This window comes from Spermophilus citellus (assembly GCF_964194105.1).
Source record: "Spermophilus citellus genome assembly, chromosome: 6".
NCBI lineage: Eukaryota > Metazoa > Chordata > Mammalia > Rodentia > Sciuridae > Spermophilus > Spermophilus citellus.
Window position 1 is genome coordinate 107094074 of NC_138187.1, and position 21302 is coordinate 107115375.

Below are 21302 nucleotides of genomic sequence, written 5' to 3' on the forward strand. Positions count from 1 at the left end.
GCCTTCAAAGAACTGTCACTGAAGTGTTTCCTTAACAAACTCCCTTTTATTAAAAAGAAAATTAACAAATGTGGGTTTAGTGTTGTTTTTACGTTTTCTGAGTTTGTAACTGACTTTACTACTGTATGTGGAATGAGGGGGTAGAACCTGCCCCAAAAAGGAAGGCATATAAATAAAGAGTGGGGGACACTCCTGTGATGAACTTTTTGGAGTTGTTCAAGTTGGTTTTAAAAATAAGTCAAGCTGGGTGGTTGGCCTGGGCCACAGTCTCAGCTACTCCCTAGACTGAAGCAGGTGGATCACTTGAGCCAGGAGTTCCAGGAGAGTTTGGGCAACATAATGAAACACCATCTCAATAAAGTGGGTGGGTGGGAAAGCAGACAAACAGAGTTTGCTTCTGCTCTTAGCTCTTCAGTGTTAGTGAGGATGCACCTCCTAGAGGAGGGGGGGTTTCTCAGAATCTGACTTCTCACAGCAGCTGGTTTTCTGCTGTACTGAGGCTCACACCCAGCCACGAGATTCAGGTGGTCTGGGTGGGGTTCCTCAACCCCCACCCTGTAACTGATGAGCTGTCCCATTGCCCGCAGTTTGCAAACTAAGCCCGAGTGAGCCTTGTCTAAGTTCTGAGGGCTCCCTAGGAGAAAGGTCTAGGTAGGAACTGGCCCCTTCTCTGGTGGCAGAGCCAGTGTGGCTTGTCCATGGCCAGCTTTTTGTGCCGCGAGAGCTGACTTTGGCTTGGCTCATAGCACTGGATGGGGCAGCCGTCCCTTTTCAGGAGCCCAAAAACACATACTGAACCCATTGGTCCGCGGGACCATTTTCCCATTTGATCCAAGCACAGGGCAAGAACATGGAGAATAGCCACTCTGGCGCTCTCTTGCAATTGAACCATAATGGTGTCATTTGTTTATCGCAAGCTTCTGTTCCAATCCTTTTCGAGCAAGCAGGAAGCCAAAGGACTTCTGCCTCAGTAGCTCTAGCCTGGGGCTCTCTCCACATCCAGGATGTGACTGGAGGGGGAAAGCCACCTTACGGGTTAGGGAGCTCAACTGCTAACGCTGTTTTTCGCCTGATTTTAATGTGAAAGTAGTACATTGTCTGCTTGAATCCCCTCCTCTCGCCATGCACAGAAGTTAACTCAAAGTGGATCAAGGAGCTACATATCAAATCAGAGACTCTGCGTCTGATAGAAGAAAAAGTTGGCTACGATATACATATTGTGGGGTCTGGCTCCAAATTCCTTAATAGGACACCCATAGCACAAGAGTTAATAACAAGAATCAACAAATGGGACTTACTTAAACTGAAAAGTTTTTTCTCAGCAAGAGAAACAATAAGAGAGGTAAATAGGGAGCCTACATCATGGGAACAAATCTTTACTCCTCACACTTCAGATAGAGCCCTAATATCCAGAGTATACAAAGAACTCAAAAAATTAGACAATAAGACAACAAATAACCCAATCAACAAATGGGCCAAGGACCTGAATAGACACTTCTCAGAGGAGGACATACAATCAATCAACAAGTACATGAAAAAATGCTCACCATCTCTAGCAGTCAGAGAAATGCAAATCAAAACCACCCTAAGATACCACCATCTCACTCCAGTAAGATTGGCAGCCATTATGAAGTCAAACAACAACAAGTGCTGGCGAGGATGTGGGGAAAAGGATACTCTTGTACATTGCTGGTGGGACTGCAAACTGGTGCGGCCAATTTGGAAAGCAGTATGGAGATTCCTGGGAAAGCTGGGAATGGAACCACCATTTGACCCAGCTATTGCCCTTCTCGGACTATTCCCTGAAGACCTTAAAAGAGCGTACTACAGGGATACTGCCACATCAATGTTCATAGCAGCACAATTCACAATTGCTAGACTGTGGAACCAACCCAGATGCCCTTCAATAGATGAATGGATAAAAAAAAATGTGGAATTTATACACCATGGAGTATTACGCAGCACTAAAAAACGACAAAATCATGGAATTTGCAGGGAAATGGATGGCACTAGAGCAGATTATGCTTAGTGAAGCTAGCCAATCCCTAAAAAACAAATACCAAATGTCTTCTTTGATATAATGAGAGCAACTAAGAACAGAGCAGGGAGGAAGAGCAGGAAGAAAAGATTAACATTAAACAGAGACATGAGGTGGGAGGGAAAGGGAGAAAAAAGGGAAATTGCATGGAAATGGAGGGAGACCCTCATTGTTATACAAAATTACATATAAGAGGTTGTGAGGGGAATGGGAAAATAAACAAGGAGAGAAAAAATTACAGTAGATGGGGTAGAGAGAGAAGATGGGAGGGGAGGGGAGGGAGGATAGTAGAGGATAGGAAAGGTAGCAGAATACAACAGTTACTAATAGGGCATTATGTAAAAATGTGGATGTGTAACCGATGTGATTCTGCAATCTGTATTTGGGGTGAAAATGGGAGTTCATAACCCACTGGAATCTAATGTATGAAATATGATATGTCAAGAGCTTTGTAATGTTTTGAACAACCAATTAAAAAAAAAAGAAAAAAGGCAGTTAACCTCTCTGCTACAGCAATCAGAGCCAATCCAGGGCTCCTTGGCAAGCAGGGGCTCTAGCAAAAGGTGGCCTGCGCAGTTTCTCCCTGCCAGGACCCCGGGCAGTGCAGGAAAGCTTCTGTCTGCTCTGCCCCAGTGGGGTGGCTTTGGAGACCCTCTCACAAGAGATCTACCCCAGCCCCCATAACTGCGTGATGGGGTGGGGTCGGATGAGCTACCCCTAGCGGAGATGCCATGGCTTCATCAGCCAGAAACTTAAGTTTTCCTTCTCCCAGATAAGACGGAGGATAGGGCGCAGTTGCAGGCTCATCTTTGCCCAGGGCTGACGGGGCACCTGGAATGTAGAGCTAAGGAGAGGCCACAGTCTGCCAGACTCAGCAAGCACAGGAGCCGCAGAACTGCGGGACTGCCTCCTGCTGCGCCGCTAGGAGGGCCTGTGAGGATGCGCAGTGTGGTGACCGCCCCACCCCTCACTCCTGCACCTGTAGGACATGCCAGGTGAGTAGTTTCCGGAAAGTGGTGTAATTGAAAACCAGGACCCCGCTGAGTGTTGGCAGTTGGGGAGTGGGGGCAGGGCGGACCCTTTCACAAAGACTGGTGAGTCCATTGGAGACTAAGAATAGCTCCTGGGAGTTGGCAGGGGACGTGGAGAGGGTTGTACTGTGCTTTGCAGAAGAGTCCTGGGAGAGTGTGAGTAAAGCTGTAGACCTTTGCCACCTTTCCCAGAATGCATTTTACCCTCCATCGCCAGATGCGAACTCACCCCAACCCAAAGGCCCGAATCTTTGGCTTTGAAAATGTTTAGTTGTACTCAGAGCCTACCAGGAACACTGACCCAGGAGATCTTGAACTGAGGGCTGCCCCAGGCTAGTCTTTGATTTGGTAACCTGGAGTTTGAAATGTACCACAAGCTATTCTTTGCTTGTGAAAATACAATTTAATTTCCCTGTGGGTGCTTTTGATTAGTGAGAGCTGTGGAATGGCACGCTGCTTTCCAGAACAGTTCTGGGTAGTTGTTCAACTCTAAATTTAATCCGAAGCCTACATTGTCATGGCTGTAGGAAGCTGTCTGTGGACAGATGAGGATAATGGTTTAAATGAATTAGCAAGTTGGGAGAGGAGAGCCCATCAGCAGAATGACAAATTTAGGGTTTTTAAAGACATCTGGTCAGCAATGCTGGAACTTGTGATTGACTGAGTGATTAATAATGGAAAACCCTTAGTTCAGTGTTTCCATCATTCCTCACCCTCTTCCCCAGCGAGGGCCAGCAGTCTGCTTAGCTTGCCAGAGAGGGTTCCAGCTGAACAATGGAGCATTTGGGCTCCTCATCTTTGGCCTTTGCTTGTGAGTTTAAGGCTTTTAGTTTTTCTTTTACTTACCCATCTTGTATCTGATTGTAACTGACAACATACTGACAAGGTTCCCAGTTCCCTTGCACATCTGCTGCTAGCCAAAGCCTCAACTCAGGGTCACTCTTGACTTCTAGTTCATAGTTCACTATCAGGAGCTTCCCTGAGATACACACTATTATTGCTTCAATGTCCTCCAGAGCCCCATGTGTTAAAGGCATGGTCCCTAGTCCATAATTCTCTTAGGAAGTGGGGTCTAGTTGGAATAAGTTAGAAAATTGGGAATGTGCCCATAAAGGGAATATCGGGACCCCAGCTTCTTTTCTCTTTCTTTTAATTTCTGGCCTCCATGATGAGGGCTTTTTCTGCCACACATTTCCACCATATTGTGCTACAATCAAAAACTGAAACCTCTGAAAGTGAGCAAATTAAAACATTTTCTTCTTCTAAGTTGATTATTTCAAGTATTTTGTTACAGCAACAAAAAGCTGACTAAAACACAGAGTAAGAGAGCCCTAAAGTGTACCATTGTCCCTTCTGATCTCCCAAGCACCCTCTTTTCAGAACCCATCTCTAATTCTGTGGTGGCTTTTTTTCCAGGCTCCGGCAGCTGGATAAGCATAGCCAGGCCACAGCGCAGCAGCTGGTGCAGCTGCTCAACAAGCAGAACCAGCTTCTCCTGGAGAGACAGAGCTTGTCAGAAGAGGTGGACTGGCTGAGATCCCAGGTACTCGGCAGACCCCAGCACAGGATGGGAGCCCTAGGGCAGCCTGCCCACTACAGAACATACAGGGGTATGATAGGGAGAACATGCACATGGGTCTCTTACTTGTTTCTTTTTCCAGGGCTGTACCTTAATAGGCTTAAATTCCCACTAGTCACCTTGGTCAGCTCATAAGCTAAGAGGGAGCTCCTGAAGATTGTGCTGAGCACAGCAGGGCACAGAGGAGTGTAAGCTGAGGCCTGTCCTCAAGCAGATCCAGGTCCATGAATCTCCCAGCCACACTGATTGCTGAGTCCTGCAAAACAGGCAGTACTACCAGGGTGCCAGAGGAGGGAGAAAGGAAGACTGCACTGGTAGAGCAGGCCTCTTGGACGAGGGTGGCTTTGATCTGCCCCTAAAGGATTAAAAAGCTTGAACTGGTTGAGAAAAGACATGTTCCCAATGCAGAAGGTATGTTGTCCTAAATTAGCTGAGGATAATTGGGCTAGGATTTTGAGTGCCTGAAAAGCACCTGGTAGTCTTACACATTGAATATGCTCTCCCTCTTTACCCTTTAACAAACCAGGAAGATTGACATTATTGGTCTCCATTTTGTAAATATGGGAAATGAGACTCAAGCAAATGTATACAGCTGGCAAGTAGGGATACATCAAATGGAACCTAAGGTCTGACTCCACACCCAGGCTTTCCCTATCAGGTTAGATAATGGAGGCAAGAGAATTCAGGTGAATTTGGAGTAGAATGAAACCTCTAAATTGCTTCTTTTCCTGCCAGAGAGGTTCTGCTTTTTGCCCCATCAAGCAATTTGTTAGGATAGGAGTTGGTCTATGGGCTGTCAGTGGCCTCTGCCTTTAATTAGGATTGCACCCAGGTGCTCCATAAATGCCCAGGGACTTTGTGAAGCAAGTGGTTAGAGGGCTGCTGAGGTCACTCACAGGGAAGGAAGAATTGACGTCTGAGCCACACGCTACACCACCACAGTTGTCTGGGATGCGTGCAACAAATGAAAGAAACCCACATTCATTCCAGGGCTGCAACTGACACATACCTAGGCAGCGTGTCTAGGATTGGGACCTAGGAACCTGCATTAAAGCTGCTGGAGTAATTCTGAGGGCCACTAAAGTCTGAGAATCTCCAGGATGTTTGGAGCTAGAACAGACAGATGATTCTAGATTGTGGCACTGTTTAAGGCCCTGGCCAAGTTACTTTTCTCATGGGCCTCACTTTCCCCATCTGCACTGTGGGAATTGGGAAAAAGATACTGGAGTATTAAGTGAGTGTCACTCAGTGGGACCTTAGGTACTTAGTAGGCTGAAGAAATGTCAGGGTTTTCCTTTCTTTTTTCTTTGAGATAGATAGGGTCTCACTAAGTTTCCCAGACTGGCCTCAAGCTTGCTCTACTCCTGCCTCAGCCTCCCTAGTAGCTGAGTTTACAGATATGCATTACCCCAACTAGCAGGATTTTTCTGTCTCATCTCCCTGCATCTTGAGAAGGTCCTGGGAGATGACTAAGGGGACATAAGCACAAGGAAGGCAGAAACCCTGTGGAGCCAGGACTGACAGGACCAACTTCACTCCTCTCTGCTCTGTTTCTCATTTGTGCTAGTGCCAAGTCCCTCATCCTTCATCCAGGCCAGAACCCAACTTGGTGGACAGGTCCTGAGGGAGGACCTGGCAATGCCAGCTTTGTGCCTGGCATCAAGGACACTGGGGCTGCTGGATTTCTAGGCTCCTGTCATACATGATGGAAGGACCATGACTTATGGCGTGAGTGAATCAAGAACTATTTCAGAACTCAGATTGTGGGGAGTCTTCTATGGAGGCTCAAAGTACCAGTACTTTCCTTTTCAGCTCATCATTACAATATGGGCTTCACCTTTTAACTCCCCATTGCCTACTTTATAGCACACTTACATCTTAGCATGCTTTTAAAAGCTGGTAAATAGTAAATGAATTGCAAAAATTGCACAAAATGCATTAAAAAACAAAACAACGACAAAAAAAAAAAAAAAAAAAAAAAACCCAAACTGCAATATATCCCCAGAAAAACTAGCAGGTCTTTCTTCCCTTGCTTGGAGAAGCAGCAGTGGTTTGCCTGTACTATCTGATGCTGGCTCATTTGGCTCATCTCCAAAAGGGCCTTTCAGGTGAAAGTATTACACGTGGAGTTATTTTAAGATGAATGTGACAAAAGAAATTTGATAGCAGAAATGTTGATTTTCAGTAGCAGATGCCTAGTAGTGATCAAAGAGGAGGGCTAGGTCGAGTTTTGCAAGCTTTCTGCCGAGTTTCTAAACTTGGAACCTGCTCTTTACATCCAGGTGTTGCAGTGGCCTCTACACGGGGGCTGTCAGTGCCCTGGACACTGTGTTTTGTTTTTTCCATAGAAAAAACTTGAATTTTGAGTTAAGTTCCAAATGAGCCCTTTGAGATAATAGGGCTGCTCTTTGACCCAGTACAGATATTTCAGAGGAAGGTGCCTTCTTGGGGTCTGGAGCAATCAGTACACTGTTTTCCTGGAGAGAGTTCTCTAGACCCAATGCTTGGGCATCTGATGTCCACAGCTGCCTTCATCTCCGGTTTGGGGATGGTTTAGCTAAAGACTTCCATTTTCTCAACACTGGATGAATTAAGCATAATAGCTTAATTTTGTGTGTCAAACTCTCAAAATCTCTGTTCAGTTAATACCCAAAAGAGAATGGATATTTTCTGGCCTGGGCAGCTGCTCTGAAGCCGAGTCATGTCCCCCCATTAGCTCTCACGTCCTGAGCCTGTTGCCCTGAGCAGAGGATCTGATGGTGGGGCTCAGGCTTGGCCTGTGGCCTCCGACAGGAAATGTCTAGCTTGTTTAGAAGGCTTGATTATTCTGAATGGCTTCTGCTTAAATTCTGAAACATGCAAAATGACATGTCTGAGGCTGGGGCTATAGCTCTGTTGGTAGAGTGCTTGCCTTGCATGCATAAGGCCGTGGGTTCAATCCCCAGCACCACATGTACACACACACACACACCAGCACCACCACCACCAACAACAACAAACAACAACAAAAACCCCATATGTCTGGTGGAAGGAGCTAGTCACAGTTGTAACTGTCAACAATGACACTTTGGCCACATTATCCCATGGTGCAGTATGCAGTGAGGCAGTGTGCACTGTGCAGAGCCCAGGGCTTGGACCTCCCAGCCTAGGCTGGTTTTTAGCTTTCTGTTCTTAGTTCAGGACTAAGACCAATGGCTTTATTAATCTTCTGCCTCACAATGAGGAAAAGAACTTCTAGAAAATGGCTTTTAAAAGATCATGAAATGGCCAGGTGTGGTGGCATGCACCTGTAATCTCAGCAACAAGAGGCTGAGGCAGGAGGATTAGAAGTTTCAGGGCCAGCCTGGGCAACTTTAGTGAGACCCTGTCTCAACATGAAAAGATAAAAAGGGCTAAGGATATAACTAAGTGGCAGAGCACTCCTGAGCTCAATCCCCAGTATCAAAAAAAAAAAAAAAAAAAAAAAACACAAAATGGCTATATTCGTGGAGAAAGACACATTAAAGCACTAACCTAACTTCACCCAATGGTGATTCCTCTTTTTCTCAGTTATAGCACAGTCTCGTCTCTGGGCAGATACTCTGCTTGTCTTGTGTTGGAGGGCTAGGCTGGACGTTAACACTTCCTGTCTTGGGAGGCAGGCCCTGGCTGGGGGAGGCTGAAACCTCTGGAGTGGTGGCAGGGGATGACATCTGGGGTAAGGGACATGGGGCCCCAGGGGGCGTTGGGCATGACCTGACCCTGACAGCTTGGAGCTGGGACAGGGGTCTGCAGCCCAGAGCCTAGGGGTTTTAACATCTGTCCAGGAAGGGTGAAGCCAGCTGGTGAGAATGTAAGTCTGTCTGGGGGAGAATGGCATCTGTGAGAGGAAGATGAACAGAAATTATCTGTCCACTGAGAGGATTATCTTAAACATGGAGATGAGTTTATGTGTTTATGTATTTATTTGGTAATGACTCTTTCAGCTGACTGGTGTGTTCGGGTAGCTGTTGCCCTGGACAGGCTGTTTGGTTTGGTGCTCAGTGTTCAATCTGGGGAGGGGATTTCCTTTTAGTCCCTTAGTATGAATCACTTACAGTTTAGAAAACAGAATAGGAAACTGACTTGTCAGTGGTTCATCAGTTGGCCCTATGACTTTTAAAGCATTCTTGGCAGTGAATTTACTTTCTAATTTGACTTAAACTTGTGCATGGATCCAGAAGCCATATGTGATTATATTCAAGATCATTGACATCCTCTCATTGCACCAAAGGACTCATTGGATAGAGCTGAAACACAAGCAGGAGAAGCAGACAGATTCTGAGAAGGGGAGGAGAGGTCTATTTGTGACCGGAAGCAAGAGGAGGAAGGACTCTGAAGATGGGGCAGCCTGGGTGAGGGTGAGCCAGGTTTGGGTCTGGCTGAGGAAGGACACATGCAAGACCCTGGCAGTGTAGGCATCCCAAGTGGAACCTGGATGTGGCCACCTAGTTGGTACTTCCTAGAGTCCAAGGGCTTTGCCCAGCTGACTTAAGGCTCCCATATAGTTAGCTACCTGCAGGACAGATGGTGCTTGAATAGAACAGCAAATACACTGAATAAAATAAATTACAAAGCCTTCTCCTGAACCAAGATTTTTTGGAAAGAATTCTAAATAGATGAAAACAAACAATTTGATTTCAACCAAATTGTTGTTTTTTTGTTTTTATCCTGATTTTCACCCGAATTGTCAGTCTCAAAAATAAACACTGATACATTCCCAGAAAATATTTTTCAAATAAAAACTGACTCTGTTAAAGTTTGCCCTGATTCTTTCAAAACTGTGTACAAGACACTGTCAACCAAAGTGACTTGCATATTTTTTTAAATAAACTTGAACATATGCAGCTAAAATGTCATTAACTCCCTGCTGCCTGAGTGTTTTTAAAGAGTGACATAAGACCCCGGTTGCTACATTTCTAACCTGAGGGTCTTGTGACCCTTGCAGAAACTTCCCCAAGAGTGACAGTTTAACTTTGTCTTCTCCACTGAGCATAAATCACACTGAAAGGCACACAGGGTTTCATTTAAGTCAGGCTTGCTCTTCTGTTAACAGTTCACTTTGTCCAAGAGTGAATCCTTTCAGAATAATAATCATGGAAGAAAAATAAGTTAAATTTTATGTTGCTTCAGATGCATTTGTTCCACTTATTGCTTCCTGAGTCAGACATTACATTTTGCAATATAAATTCACAATCAAGATTTTAAAGGGAGCTAAATATTTTAATCCAATTAGACAAGTGAACAAAACACTGAATATTACATGTAGTGTAGATAAGTGGTTCTTGCCTTTAAAAGACTGTAATTCCGTCACATTACAACCCCAAATGTCAATGTTGTCTTCGTTTTTAACGCTTTCAAACATGAGGCAGCCAGAGGCTCCACTCTCTGCTGTTGGTGACACTGTCTGTCCTCTGGGAATTCTTAAAATCTATTTACCATGGAAACATGGTTCACATAAAACACAAACACCTGCCTGTGCTCAGAGAAAGTGCTCCTGACTTACAGGACTCAAGAGAGCTGGAAGATGACAAACTCAGATCCCACACACTGTGGAAGTGTGCTCTGGAAGGGGACGACACAGTGGATGCCAGGCCCCAACGCTGACCCCTTCTGTGTATGTACAGGCATCCCTGGCCTGTGTGGGGTTGCCTGCCTGTCATACCACAAGTCCCAAGTCCATCCCAAGATGCTATTTTATAGAAAGTGCTGCCCTGTCTGCAAGACAGTCTTTCCTGCATCTGCCTTTTGATTGCTCTGGAACGTACAGTTTGGTGCCTTTCTTGGAGACCCACCATCAAGGGAAACAGGCCTTGAGCTCTGACTGCTGCCACATGGCTGTGAGGGAAGGGTGGATGCAGGTACCTGCTAACCTTGTTGTGAACCCCTGCCCTGTTTTGCAGCCAGCAATAGTAGATTCCCAGAAAGGCTCTGCAGAGCCCAGCTAGGAGGCGTGGACCTCTCAGCAAGTGCTAGGATTATTTGTGCTATGGAGGCTGAACTGCAGGGACCTGAGAGCCCAGTGCCACTGGGTTGGTAAAGCAGTGAGCCATCCTGCTATAAAGCATTGCATTTCCTCTAAATTCTGCAGAGCACGGGTAAGGACACTTTTCTCTCCGACAAATGGATGGCACCCAGTGCTCACATGTCTGGCTGATGCCAGGTGGCCCTCCAAATTGGCCCTTCTGAATTCCATAAACAGCAGAGTGGTTGTTCTGCTGTTCCTCCACTAATCTGCATGGGATAGGCGGGAGAGCCCAGTAGTAGAGTCTGGACTTGGAGGTCATAGTCCTGGATTCAAAGGAGTATATTCTGCACCACTTCAGGAAAACAAATTGTTTAGCTTCCATGTCACTTGATTCTGGCAAAAAACAAAACAAAACAAAAAACAACTCGGCTTCCCTTTTAGAGGGAGGTTTGATGTTACTCAGTTTAGAGCAGATGACCATGACAACAACAGGATTAGTAGGCTTAAAGGGGCCTTTTGAGACAAATCATTTTAATATCCTTTTTGTACAAACAGAAGAGTAAAGGCCACAGAGATGGAGTGAATGGGACTGGGAAATGAAAGGACAGGGAAAGGAATCTCTGAACTTCTTCTTGAGTGACCTGGGCCACAGGATGAATGGCCCAAGTTGGGTGTCCCAAAGGGTAAGGAGGGGAGGGCTAGAGCCCAGAGCAGCAGCAGGACCCAAGCCCCAGCCCTTGGCCACGTATAGGCAGGAGCTGGAGCTGCCCTGGGGCTGTCAGTTCAGGGCAAGCTTAGAAATGCCCAGAAGGAGCTCTAGTTAAAAACAGATGGCTAGGGGCTGGGGTTGTAGCTCATGTGAGATACTAGGTTCAATCTTTGGTACCACATAAAAATAAATAAGATAAAGGTATTTGTCCATCTTCAACTAGAAATCCTAAAAAATAAAAATAAAAATCAATGCTTAATTTCCAGAGGCATAGGGAACAGGCCCATTTTGACCTGGTCACACAGAGAGTGTACAAACAATAGAGTGCAAAGCAGGGAGCAAGAAGTTGTGGGGTGCAGGGATGTTGCCTTTGGAGGGGCTGCTGAAAGGCTGTGGCAGAGAAACCCAGAGAAGAGATTCAAGTGGCAGCCTAGGGAAGGCTGAGCGTGGTGTGCTTCCTTAAGCACCTCCCTGGCTGCCACCACTGCCCTTTCAGGCCAGCTTGGAAATAAAGCAACAGAAAAGGCTGGGGTGGGGGGTACCCTGTAGCATGGTTGCCTGGGGATCAATTCAAATCGCTCAGAGCAACCCACTTTTGAAACTCTAAAGTCAAACTTAAGAAATAAATTAGGCAAGAAGTCAGGCTGTTGTGTGGAGAGGAAGCTCTGAGGATTTAAAATGAGAAGAGATGCGAATGAATGGGTTAGCAGTGGTAGGCCTGCAGACAGGCGCTTCTATTGCCTGCAGGCAGTATTTCAGAGAGCAGCTGGCAAGGCCCCGGTGCTCACCTCTGATACAGAGGCAGCCACAGACCCCTGCAGATGTGGCCTCACACCCTGGAGGGGCACAGCAAGAGCCTTGATGGCAAGCTGAAAAGCAGGACGACAGGAAGACAGTGGCTGGGGGCTTACGCCACAGTTCTGACTGGCTCAAGTCCTACAGGCACACACACCTGTCTCCGGGACAGTGAGACCCTAATCACATGGTGTGGACAGTAGAACCAGCTCTGGAAACATGCATTACTAGCACCCTCAGAAAGGGTGGCAGAGAAGCTGGTTGTGGGAGGAACTCCTGCCTCAGCCGGCACCAGACAAGTGCAGGATGAGGAGGAACACTGAAAAGTGTCACAGAGGACTCAGCAAACAGGATGATACAGAGTGCTGCCTTCAGCGGATAAAACAGTGACATGACAAGGTGAATTATTCACTCAGCAAATACAAACTAGAGGGCTTATTAGGGGTCCAGCCCGCTGTAGGCACTTCCTGTGAACAGGAAGTGCTATAATGTGAAAGTGAGTCTGAATATGGGGCTTCCCACCAAACCAGATGAAATGTAAAACATGATGACAGGGACAGCCGGTTTGCTCCAGGGGGAGAAGTTCAGGTCGATGTCCGCGTGCTCCTGTTGAGGACCTCACATCTGTTGCCTTTTGCAGCCATGGCAGGCAGCAGGCAGCCACCGGTTTCAGCAGAGCAGTCTGAGTGGCTTCAGGGGACAGATCAGCTGATGATGAATTACTAGGTGCGCCTGGAGCCCACGGGCATTACGAAGGCTTGTTATGAGAAGTGATGCCAGTTTCCTGGGGCTTAGTTGAAAAAAAAAATAAAAATTCTACAACAATTTTACTTCTACTTCAGGTTTTTACCATGTTCTGTATTGGGTGTATGGGGTGAAGTGTCCTTTGTACCCAGTTAATTCATATTTTTCTTTTCAAATATGCCGGTGGGTTACGCTTATCCTAGTTTTAAAGTCATTGTAGAATTTGTAAAGTTAGGAAATAAGCCACTGTGTGGAGGTATCCAAGCCACCAGGCACTGCCTTTCTTGGCTAAGCCACAAAGTAGGGAGGGTCATTCAAGCCCCACTGGAAGGAAATCAGCTCTAGGTAGAGGCACTGGCTGGCTATGGTCAGATGGAGTCTGTGGCAGGCTGTGTGCTACCAAGAAAAGAAGGGAGCCCCTCTGCAATAGTAGGGTTTGGGGCACGGTATACTCCTGGTGGCCCCCTCAGCGGAAGGGCTCAGGAAGCCTAAGAGGACCCGCCCACCACCCATCCCCCTAACTTGGCATGTGCATCAATCATAACACCAGCTCACTTTGGTGGGCAGAGGGAGGCCTCCTTCTGTGCCATACCTGCAAATCCTGTGCAGCCTGTCTGCACATGGGCCTCTGCCTTGTGTGGAGATCCTCCTTCTTATTAAAAGTCACCATCAGCATCTCATACATTGCGAAATCTATGTGAAATGTAAACACAACCTTTCTTGCTTTTTAAAAAAAGGCAAGACATGAGTTTCTTATATTTCCCTTGGGTAAATTCTGATTTTGATCTCACTGTCCCAACTTGGAGATCCCCAACACTTAATCATGATTGACAGAGATATCCCTTGAATTCTGGACATGCTGGTCCACTTCTGTTTCTTTGAGATGTTCCCCGTTACAGAGACCAGGCTGGGCCCATGGCCCTGCACTGCATTACCATGCACCTTTTGAAGTGTAAACTGGGATTTGGAAAACACCTGGACTTCACACTCCTGGAGGCAGGACTGTGTTGTTACCTCACCACTTAGGGCACAGTGGAGATTCAAGGTTGTTTTGTTCAATAAAGCACCATTTAGTGCTTTCTGACGCTATTTCTTGGTATGGTTTAAACTAATGTGAACAGCCATATCAGCAGAGGCAGGTGACAGTACTAACTTTGTGGTTCTCCTTCTAACCCAATTTACATGAAGTGGTTTTGAAATGTTTAATGCCCTTGTTTAAAACCAAGAGACCACAATACCCCAGATTCCCTTTTCCAGCATGTGGGAGGTTTCCATGCAAAAATGCTTCTATACATTGCAATAAACTGTCTGCATCTAAAAATGGAAGGATTCAGCTTGTACTGCTTCAAGAATTGCTTAGGGGCTCTTGGTTCACACTGTTTTTCATCCTTTGTCCACTGTAATGTGGGATCAATTTTAGCACAAATATAACCAGAGAGGGAGAGAGATGGCTTTCTGGACATGTCCTAACATCAGATATCCTTATTCGGAGGCATAATGTTCTGTAGTAAAGGTGGCTTTTAGATTGAAAACATTAAAATAAAATTGTTAAACTTATATTCATATGCAACAAGGGATTTGATCTGTGGTCAGGATAAGATGGAAAGGTTTCATCAACTGGTAGTATGTAACTTTCTCATTTTTACCAATAGAAATTTTTTTCTCTAGAAATTTAGTAATAAACAGTGACTAAACCAGCAAATGAGAAGACAAATCACATTGAGGAACATGATCTATTTAAACTTACTTTTTATTATCATTTTTTCCAGTTACCCAGCATGCCACAATCTGATTGCTGACCTGGATGAAACAGAGTGAAATAAATGGTTTACAAAGAGATATTTACATTCATCTGATTTGTACTTAATATGCCACAACACACCGCACCTTCCCAGGGTAATACCACCTCGGACTGCACTGGGGCTGGTCCTCATGCTACGTTTTTTGTCCCTGCATTAGGAACTGGCTAGAATTGAAGTCTGAACCTGGATGAGGAGACTCCTGGTATATGTTCTCAGAAATGGCTTGAAGTTACTGTTTTTAAATATGCTAATTTTAAATACACTAGGTTATACATAGGAATTTCAATAAATGACCCTTTTTAAAGACTTAAATTGTAATGTTTCCTTTTTACCTTGTAGAAATGAACACAAAACACCAAAAAGGCACATATTTTAACTAGGCCAGATGTGTTAAGGACCAGACTTTTCCTGCCATTTTTCTTTCCCTTTTCCTGATATGTATCATCCTTCATCTTTCTTTGCTTTTAATCAGCATCCATTATTTGTCATCTTATTAATATGTGCACATTCAGGAGACACCAGGAAGCACTGTGCCTTACTCTTTCCATTCTGTAAACAACAAAAACTGACAAAAAGAAAAGCATCTTTGGCTCGGTGGTGTCAGATTTTTTTCCTTCAATAGCAGTATTTGAGCCTATAAATGTACCTAGAGAAATTAGAAAATGTCTTAGAGTATATCAAATATCTGTACACAAATTCATTATTTTTGGCCTAAAATAGTATTTCTACTATACACAGTCAAGCCCTCAAATGTTTGAAAGGAATAAAAATGGACACTGAGTCTACAGTTGGGACAATCCCCTGACCTGCTGTTCTCCCTGGCCAGCAACCCATCATTAGCATCATCACAGATCTGATAGTACTAGATGCCACTCAGAATTTGTGTGGATTAGGCTTTGGAGGTGGTGGCATGGTCCATACAGAGCAACCACTCTCGTCTCTGGAGTGTGTCAAAGGCTCAAACTTGAAACAGCAGTATTTCTATTCAGAGTGTTTGATTTCATCAAATGTGCTAGACATAAAGGCTGTCACATAAGATATTTTAACTGTCCTTAATTCTGTTTTAGGTATACCACGAATAAATTATACAATATTCTAAAAATAGCACCTTTAAAGAATGTTAGAGGTCACTTTATCTCAGCCTCCTGGATCCATCAATCTCAGTGACTCTGAGAGAAGAGCACATGTAAGAATGCCCCCAAATTTGGCTGTGTGACATACACCTACATGCCTGACTCTGGACCCTAAGCTTTTCCTCTCTCTGGCTGAGTCACAGGAGCAAAGCCAAGTTCTACAATAGTAGTTTTATGAGGTAAAATCAGAAAAAGGCCCCATCTGCAATGATTCAACATAAATCAGATTGTAGTCCAGCCATCCTACCCATCTAGGACCCACATCTAAGTTCATTAATTGCCATGAAGTACTAAGATTACACTCCTAAGAAAGTAGTATGCAGAGCAGTACATTATCAGGAAGACATTACTGATGAACTACACTCCCTAAAAATTCAAATTCAGACCATTTATTGTGAAGATTATCAGGGTCTGAATAAATCCCCATGGCCTGGCCCTCTTCCACCCCTGGCTTCACAGGTCTGTCGTAAACCCAGTGCTGAAAGGCCAGCATCTCCTCTTTGGAAGCCTTCATCAAAGTTTATACAACCGCACTATTGCCATCTTACTGAAGGAAAGATAATTCCCTGTGTTGTGTTTAGAGATAAGAGGAATTTACATAGTTTCCTGTCACATCTTATAAAGAGTAGGTTAATACCAGGTGGGGGGCTATTATATTTTTCTTTCAGAAAAGAATATTAATTTTCTGAGATTACAGAACCACATCCAACAACAACAAACAGAGAAGTAGCAGATTGACATAGTGCTTTATTTAAGCTGTCTGTACGAAGGAAAATAATGTGCATCCCTATCATATACGTGTAAAAATACTAAGGATGTACAGTGTACAAAAACAGTTTCTTGTAGTTATTTCACATCCTTGTGGGTCATATACTTAAGGAAATAAACAGTTTTAGTATGACCAACAGTAATAGTAATACAGTTTCTTGGGTTCATAGTTGCGTCTGCTTAAAATCCTTAACCAGATGACTAGATCTTGCGCGGATCTAATGAAAGAACTAGCAAGGTCAAGAAATGTCACAAACTATAAAGCTACAGGGAGGTAATTCAATTACCAATTTAGAGGTTTTCTTTTTATTTAAATAAATACTTTACATTTCATGCTTGCCTGTAATGCACTACCAGGAGCAAGATAAGGAAATTCTACTGTAGACAGTACAAACGGTAGCAGCAAAGTGTGTACATTGAGGTGTAGTATATAGACCCTGCAGTTAGTAAGGAAGGCCCTTACTTTTGTACCCTAGGAGAAGCAAGTGGCCCCTGCAAGAACAGTCAGCTTTAAGAAGCCGGAAATCAGGTACAGGGAATGGAAAACAATACTGGAATAATGCTATGTAATTAGTATAGAAAGCAAAGCTGTGAGCAATCCTGCCATCAATCCAAGCAGAAGTAGCCAATTTCCTCCAAGATGGCTGCATTATGACACGGGGTCAACTTCATGACAGTATGAGCTGGAGTTCACAAAGTTGGAATTGTATTCCAACAGGATGATTTTAGGTGTCAGGCTGTCCTGCCTGCCAGAATCCCAAACTACAACTATGGGCAACACAGGGAAGTTTCATCATCTCCCTCTGTACACCTTTCTGTGTTTCATCATGCCTCCATGCCAGCTGACTTGAGATCTGGGAGTAAAAGGAAGGGATCCTAGAAATCAAAGCCAAGAACACACCTCGTTTGACACTGATGGAGCCAAGGAGGGGATGACTGAGTCCTGCACATGGCTGAAGACTGAGGGCCAGCTGTGAGAGCAGTGGCCAGCCTGGAACATTATCAGAGCCGTCATTAATCTTTAGGAAGTATCCTTGGCCAATGTCATGGAAATCATCTTAAGATTTGGGGGAGAAAAAAACAAAACAAAAGCTATGTGCTTAGTGTACAGTGTCATACTTTCTCTCTGAAGCAGCAAATGCTCTGAACATCAGCTAGTTTCAGCTTCCTTCTTTTCCTCTCACCTGTTTCTTTCTTATATATTGGATGCAAGACAACTTAAAGGACAAACCTTCTGGTCTACTTTCTTTTCAATGTGGAACATTCAATATAATTCCCAGTAGAAAAAAAATAATTAAGCTATAGATGTAAATAAGAATGAACTACTACTTACTGTAACTTCCTACTTAATATTAAGTATGAACTTGACTCAAGTAGAAATATGAAAAATTAGGATAAAATCTATGTCTGAATATGTCTTAGCTGCCTTAGTAGAATGCCCTTTAACCCCATCAGTCCCAGTGGCCCACCCACTGCCAGCAGTGGCTTAAGAGCTATAAATCCACACTTCCAGCGTCGAGAGGCTAAGACATCTGCATATGAACATGATTCATCCTACTTAGAAAGTCACTTGCTCTTTCATACAATGCAATCATAATACTACGTCATGCTGTAGTCTTCCATTTGGGAGCTGTCAGTTTATCTAGAACACATTTCCATAATCACTCCATGGGGTGGGATGCCCTCCCACTTGCTGTAAGAAGGGACCCTGCCCTTGGACTTCATAGGCTGCTTTGGAAAATGTCAGCTCCTAGCACCAAAGGGTTTAATCTGAAGATCATCATTAATGAAGGAGAAAGATGAGGTTTGCATACATGTCTCCTCTCAGTGAAAAATGTTGGGATTTGGAGACATGAGTTTTTACAGAAAAAGAAAAGCTAGAGGTGTTCTTTTTTGTTTCATTTTGTTTTCCCTGATGGCTTAATTCAGTGATAAATGTACCTTGATCAGAATAAACACACCAGGTTCTTATCCTTTACTGCCTACTTCATAAATACTTGCAATATGTTCATTTTTCAAAGTAAAGTTCATTTCTTATCATCATTCAGGTCTCAATTTTCTTCATTATGTTATGCTGCCAGGCCATCCTAACATTTCAGTTCTCAAGTGAGAAAACATCAATGATATCTATTTGTTTCATTAACCCCTTGGGCACAGACATTTGGGGATTTTTTAAAATTTTCAGCACCACGGGGTTAAATGATAGCATCTCTTCTCCCAAAGCCAAATTCTAATCAATCTGTACAATTTCAGAACCTTATCAATTTTTTTTTTTACATAGGAGGAAAAGTGCATGATTCTCATCGATGTGTATATTTCTTGCACATGGGTCAAAAGAAACTGCAGTAAGTCTATTTCATGTAAGTTGGAGCTGCATTTGCTAACATGACATACAATTCTCATCACTAAAAAATAAATACTACTGCAATATAAAAAAAAAAACCATAAAAGGACATTCAAAGTTGTAACATCTGAGAAAAAGCTAATTCACCTAGAACTGAAAGTAAAAAATTAAAACTAATAAGGCAAACACTTGTTTACCTTTGTATACAAATTTTGGTGAAAGCAGGATCATTATACCTGTCTACATTCTTCAGCCATCAGAGGTGATAAATATCAAGAAGGAAAAAGGGTTGCCGAGCACAGGAAAAAATGCCCTCTGGCACAAAGTGTATCATGAGACCATTTAAGTGACTTTGATTTTGTGCATATGCTTCATTTCTTGGTAGAACAATGTCCATTTGCCTATGATTGCCCATGAAGTCTGGATGTCCATGTGTGATACCAGGCTTCCTCTGTAGTATCCAACAAGAATTAAAAAAAAATATATATACATATATATATATACACACACACACACACACACACACACATATACACATACATATATGTATATATGTGTATATATACATATGTGTGTATACATACATACATATATATATATATGTATATAAAATAGTTACTCAATCCTCTTTCAAGTGCTTCCTAATAAATTCCAGCCAAACCTTAGTGAATACAGACTTACTTTATGCACTGATTGGACATCCTTGACTAAATTTGTGCATATGCACATCACCATCCTTCCACAATTGCTTGTTTTTAAATATAAACTAGATTCTTCTTAGTCTAATTAGTTTTTGACTTATCTTCTAGAAAGTTAAAAAATGTACCTAGAATCAGTGTATCTCATTTAGCCTTCAATGCTGGGGAAAAACAAAAACTAATAGATTAAAAGATGACAACTGGTGCACAAATGAACAATGGTGGGCTCATGACTTCCAAAGATTGTAAAATTACTTCTTAAAGTTGCTATAATAGTAAGACAGTAGCAGCAACAGCATGAGACCTTAGACTGAGATACAATTTCATGCAAAAACAAAAACTGGAGTGTGTTTGTGTATATATGTGTTTTCATGTGAGTGAAAGATGGCGAGGGGTGAAGACCCTTGGCTGGTCTGGGATGTCGGAGAAGCCCCTGCTATCTGTAAGAGCTAGGACTGGTGATGATGCCCAGGAATCATTTTCAGTAATAAAATCTACGATGACAGTGAAGTTGCAGAATGAAAGACTTATTCTCGTCCACTTGCAGAGTAGGAGAACTGAGGGAAATGTGGCCGCCTCTCATTGTCCATGCAGTCCATGCCATCCTCGTCATCTGCAGGCAGGAAACAGCTGTCTTAATTTCACATTTATTTTTTGCAACATTATTTCTGGTCTATGTTTTTTAACTTCTAACATAAGAAGGATTAACAGGGACAAGAGCTCCCATAAACTTGTGTTTATCACTAAAACATACAGTAATTATATTTTAAAAATTACCCAATTTTTATAAACTCATGGTCTGTGCAGAAATAATACTATAAAATCATCTCCAAGGCATCAAAATCTCATGACTCAATGAAACTGAAAAAAAAAAAAAAGAAAAAAGAAAAAACTACCACTGAAGAAAACAGAATTTGTAAAGGAATAATCTTTAATAACCTTTTATTTCATAAAATCATGTATGTCTAAATTACAGAAGCCAATGAATTATACAGCACCCAAAATATCTATAAAGGATCCATTATCATGTCTTCAAGTGTTCACATTTTTTCTTTCTGGTACTTAAGTGTGATTGCAAAATAAAGCTTCATATGCAGTTTTATTCAACATCTAACATCTGCCTTAACTCACTGTTCTCAATTTTCCTATGCTAAAGTTTTAAACTAGAATAAAAGACTGAAACAAAGAAAAAGAGGAAAAGATGGCAGTATCTAAGGCCTAATTCACCAGAAAATGGATCAGGAGAAAAGGTTTAAAAGTCATCAAAGAAGGGTGCTTACGTTAGTTAAGCTGCTCCTCCTGTTCTCTTGTATTTACAAGATCACAAATGATCTCACCTCCTCTTCCCATAACTGCTGTTTGATTACAGTCCTACACTAGCAGGAAGCTCTTCCTTGGATGTGGCCATACACTTTGTTACTCAGCCAACACACATTCCCTGTGCAACTGTTTGGGGCTGAGCGCCATGCAGACCCCATCGAGGGAGTTCAGAACAAAGTTCCTGTGGTCCCTGAGCTCACCGTCTGTCCACTGGGGAAAGTGCTCCATTTAAAGTCTCCCCTGCTCCATTCTAAGCTCATTTAATTGTATGCTGTCTTACAACCAATCAAAATCAAAAGCTTTTTTCTTCAAGCAAAATAACTCTATTTCTTCAAATCCATATCAGAGGTACATT

The 21302-nt window shown here is 43.3% G+C and overlaps 2 protein-coding genes across 16 annotated transcripts in view; one reads left to right on the forward strand and one right to left on the reverse strand.

The window, feature by feature from the left end:
* Positions 1-19027, forward strand: part of SDCCAG8 (SHH signaling and ciliogenesis regulator SDCCAG8) — a 244728-nt gene extending 225701 nt beyond the window's left edge. For 4 of the 8 annotated variants that reach the window (XR_014022822.1, XR_014022823.1, XR_014022824.1 and 1 more), the window contains 3 exons: positions 4486-4612; positions 6216-6376; positions 14652-19027. Coding sequence is in view for 4 of the 8 variants with exons in the window: in XM_081300510.1 (XP_081156636.1) it covers positions 4486-4612; positions 14652-14681 (157 nt within the window). In the remaining 4 variants the exon portion in view is untranslated. The remainder of the gene's footprint in view (positions 1-4485; positions 4613-6215; positions 6377-14651) is intronic. The other 4 variants (XM_081300510.1, XM_081300511.1, XM_081300513.1 and 1 more) reach the window with 2 other exon arrangements.
* AKT3 (AKT serine/threonine kinase 3) overlaps positions 18152-21302 on the reverse strand; it is a 276038-nt gene continuing 272887 nt past the window's right edge. For all 8 annotated transcript variants that reach the window (XM_081300515.1, XM_081300516.1, XM_081300514.1 and 5 more), the window contains one exon: positions 18152-20240. In XM_081300515.1, coding sequence (XP_081156641.1) covers positions 20155-20240 — 86 coding nt within the window. In that variant the 3' untranslated portion in view covers positions 18152-20154. The remainder of the gene's footprint in view (positions 20241-21302) is intronic.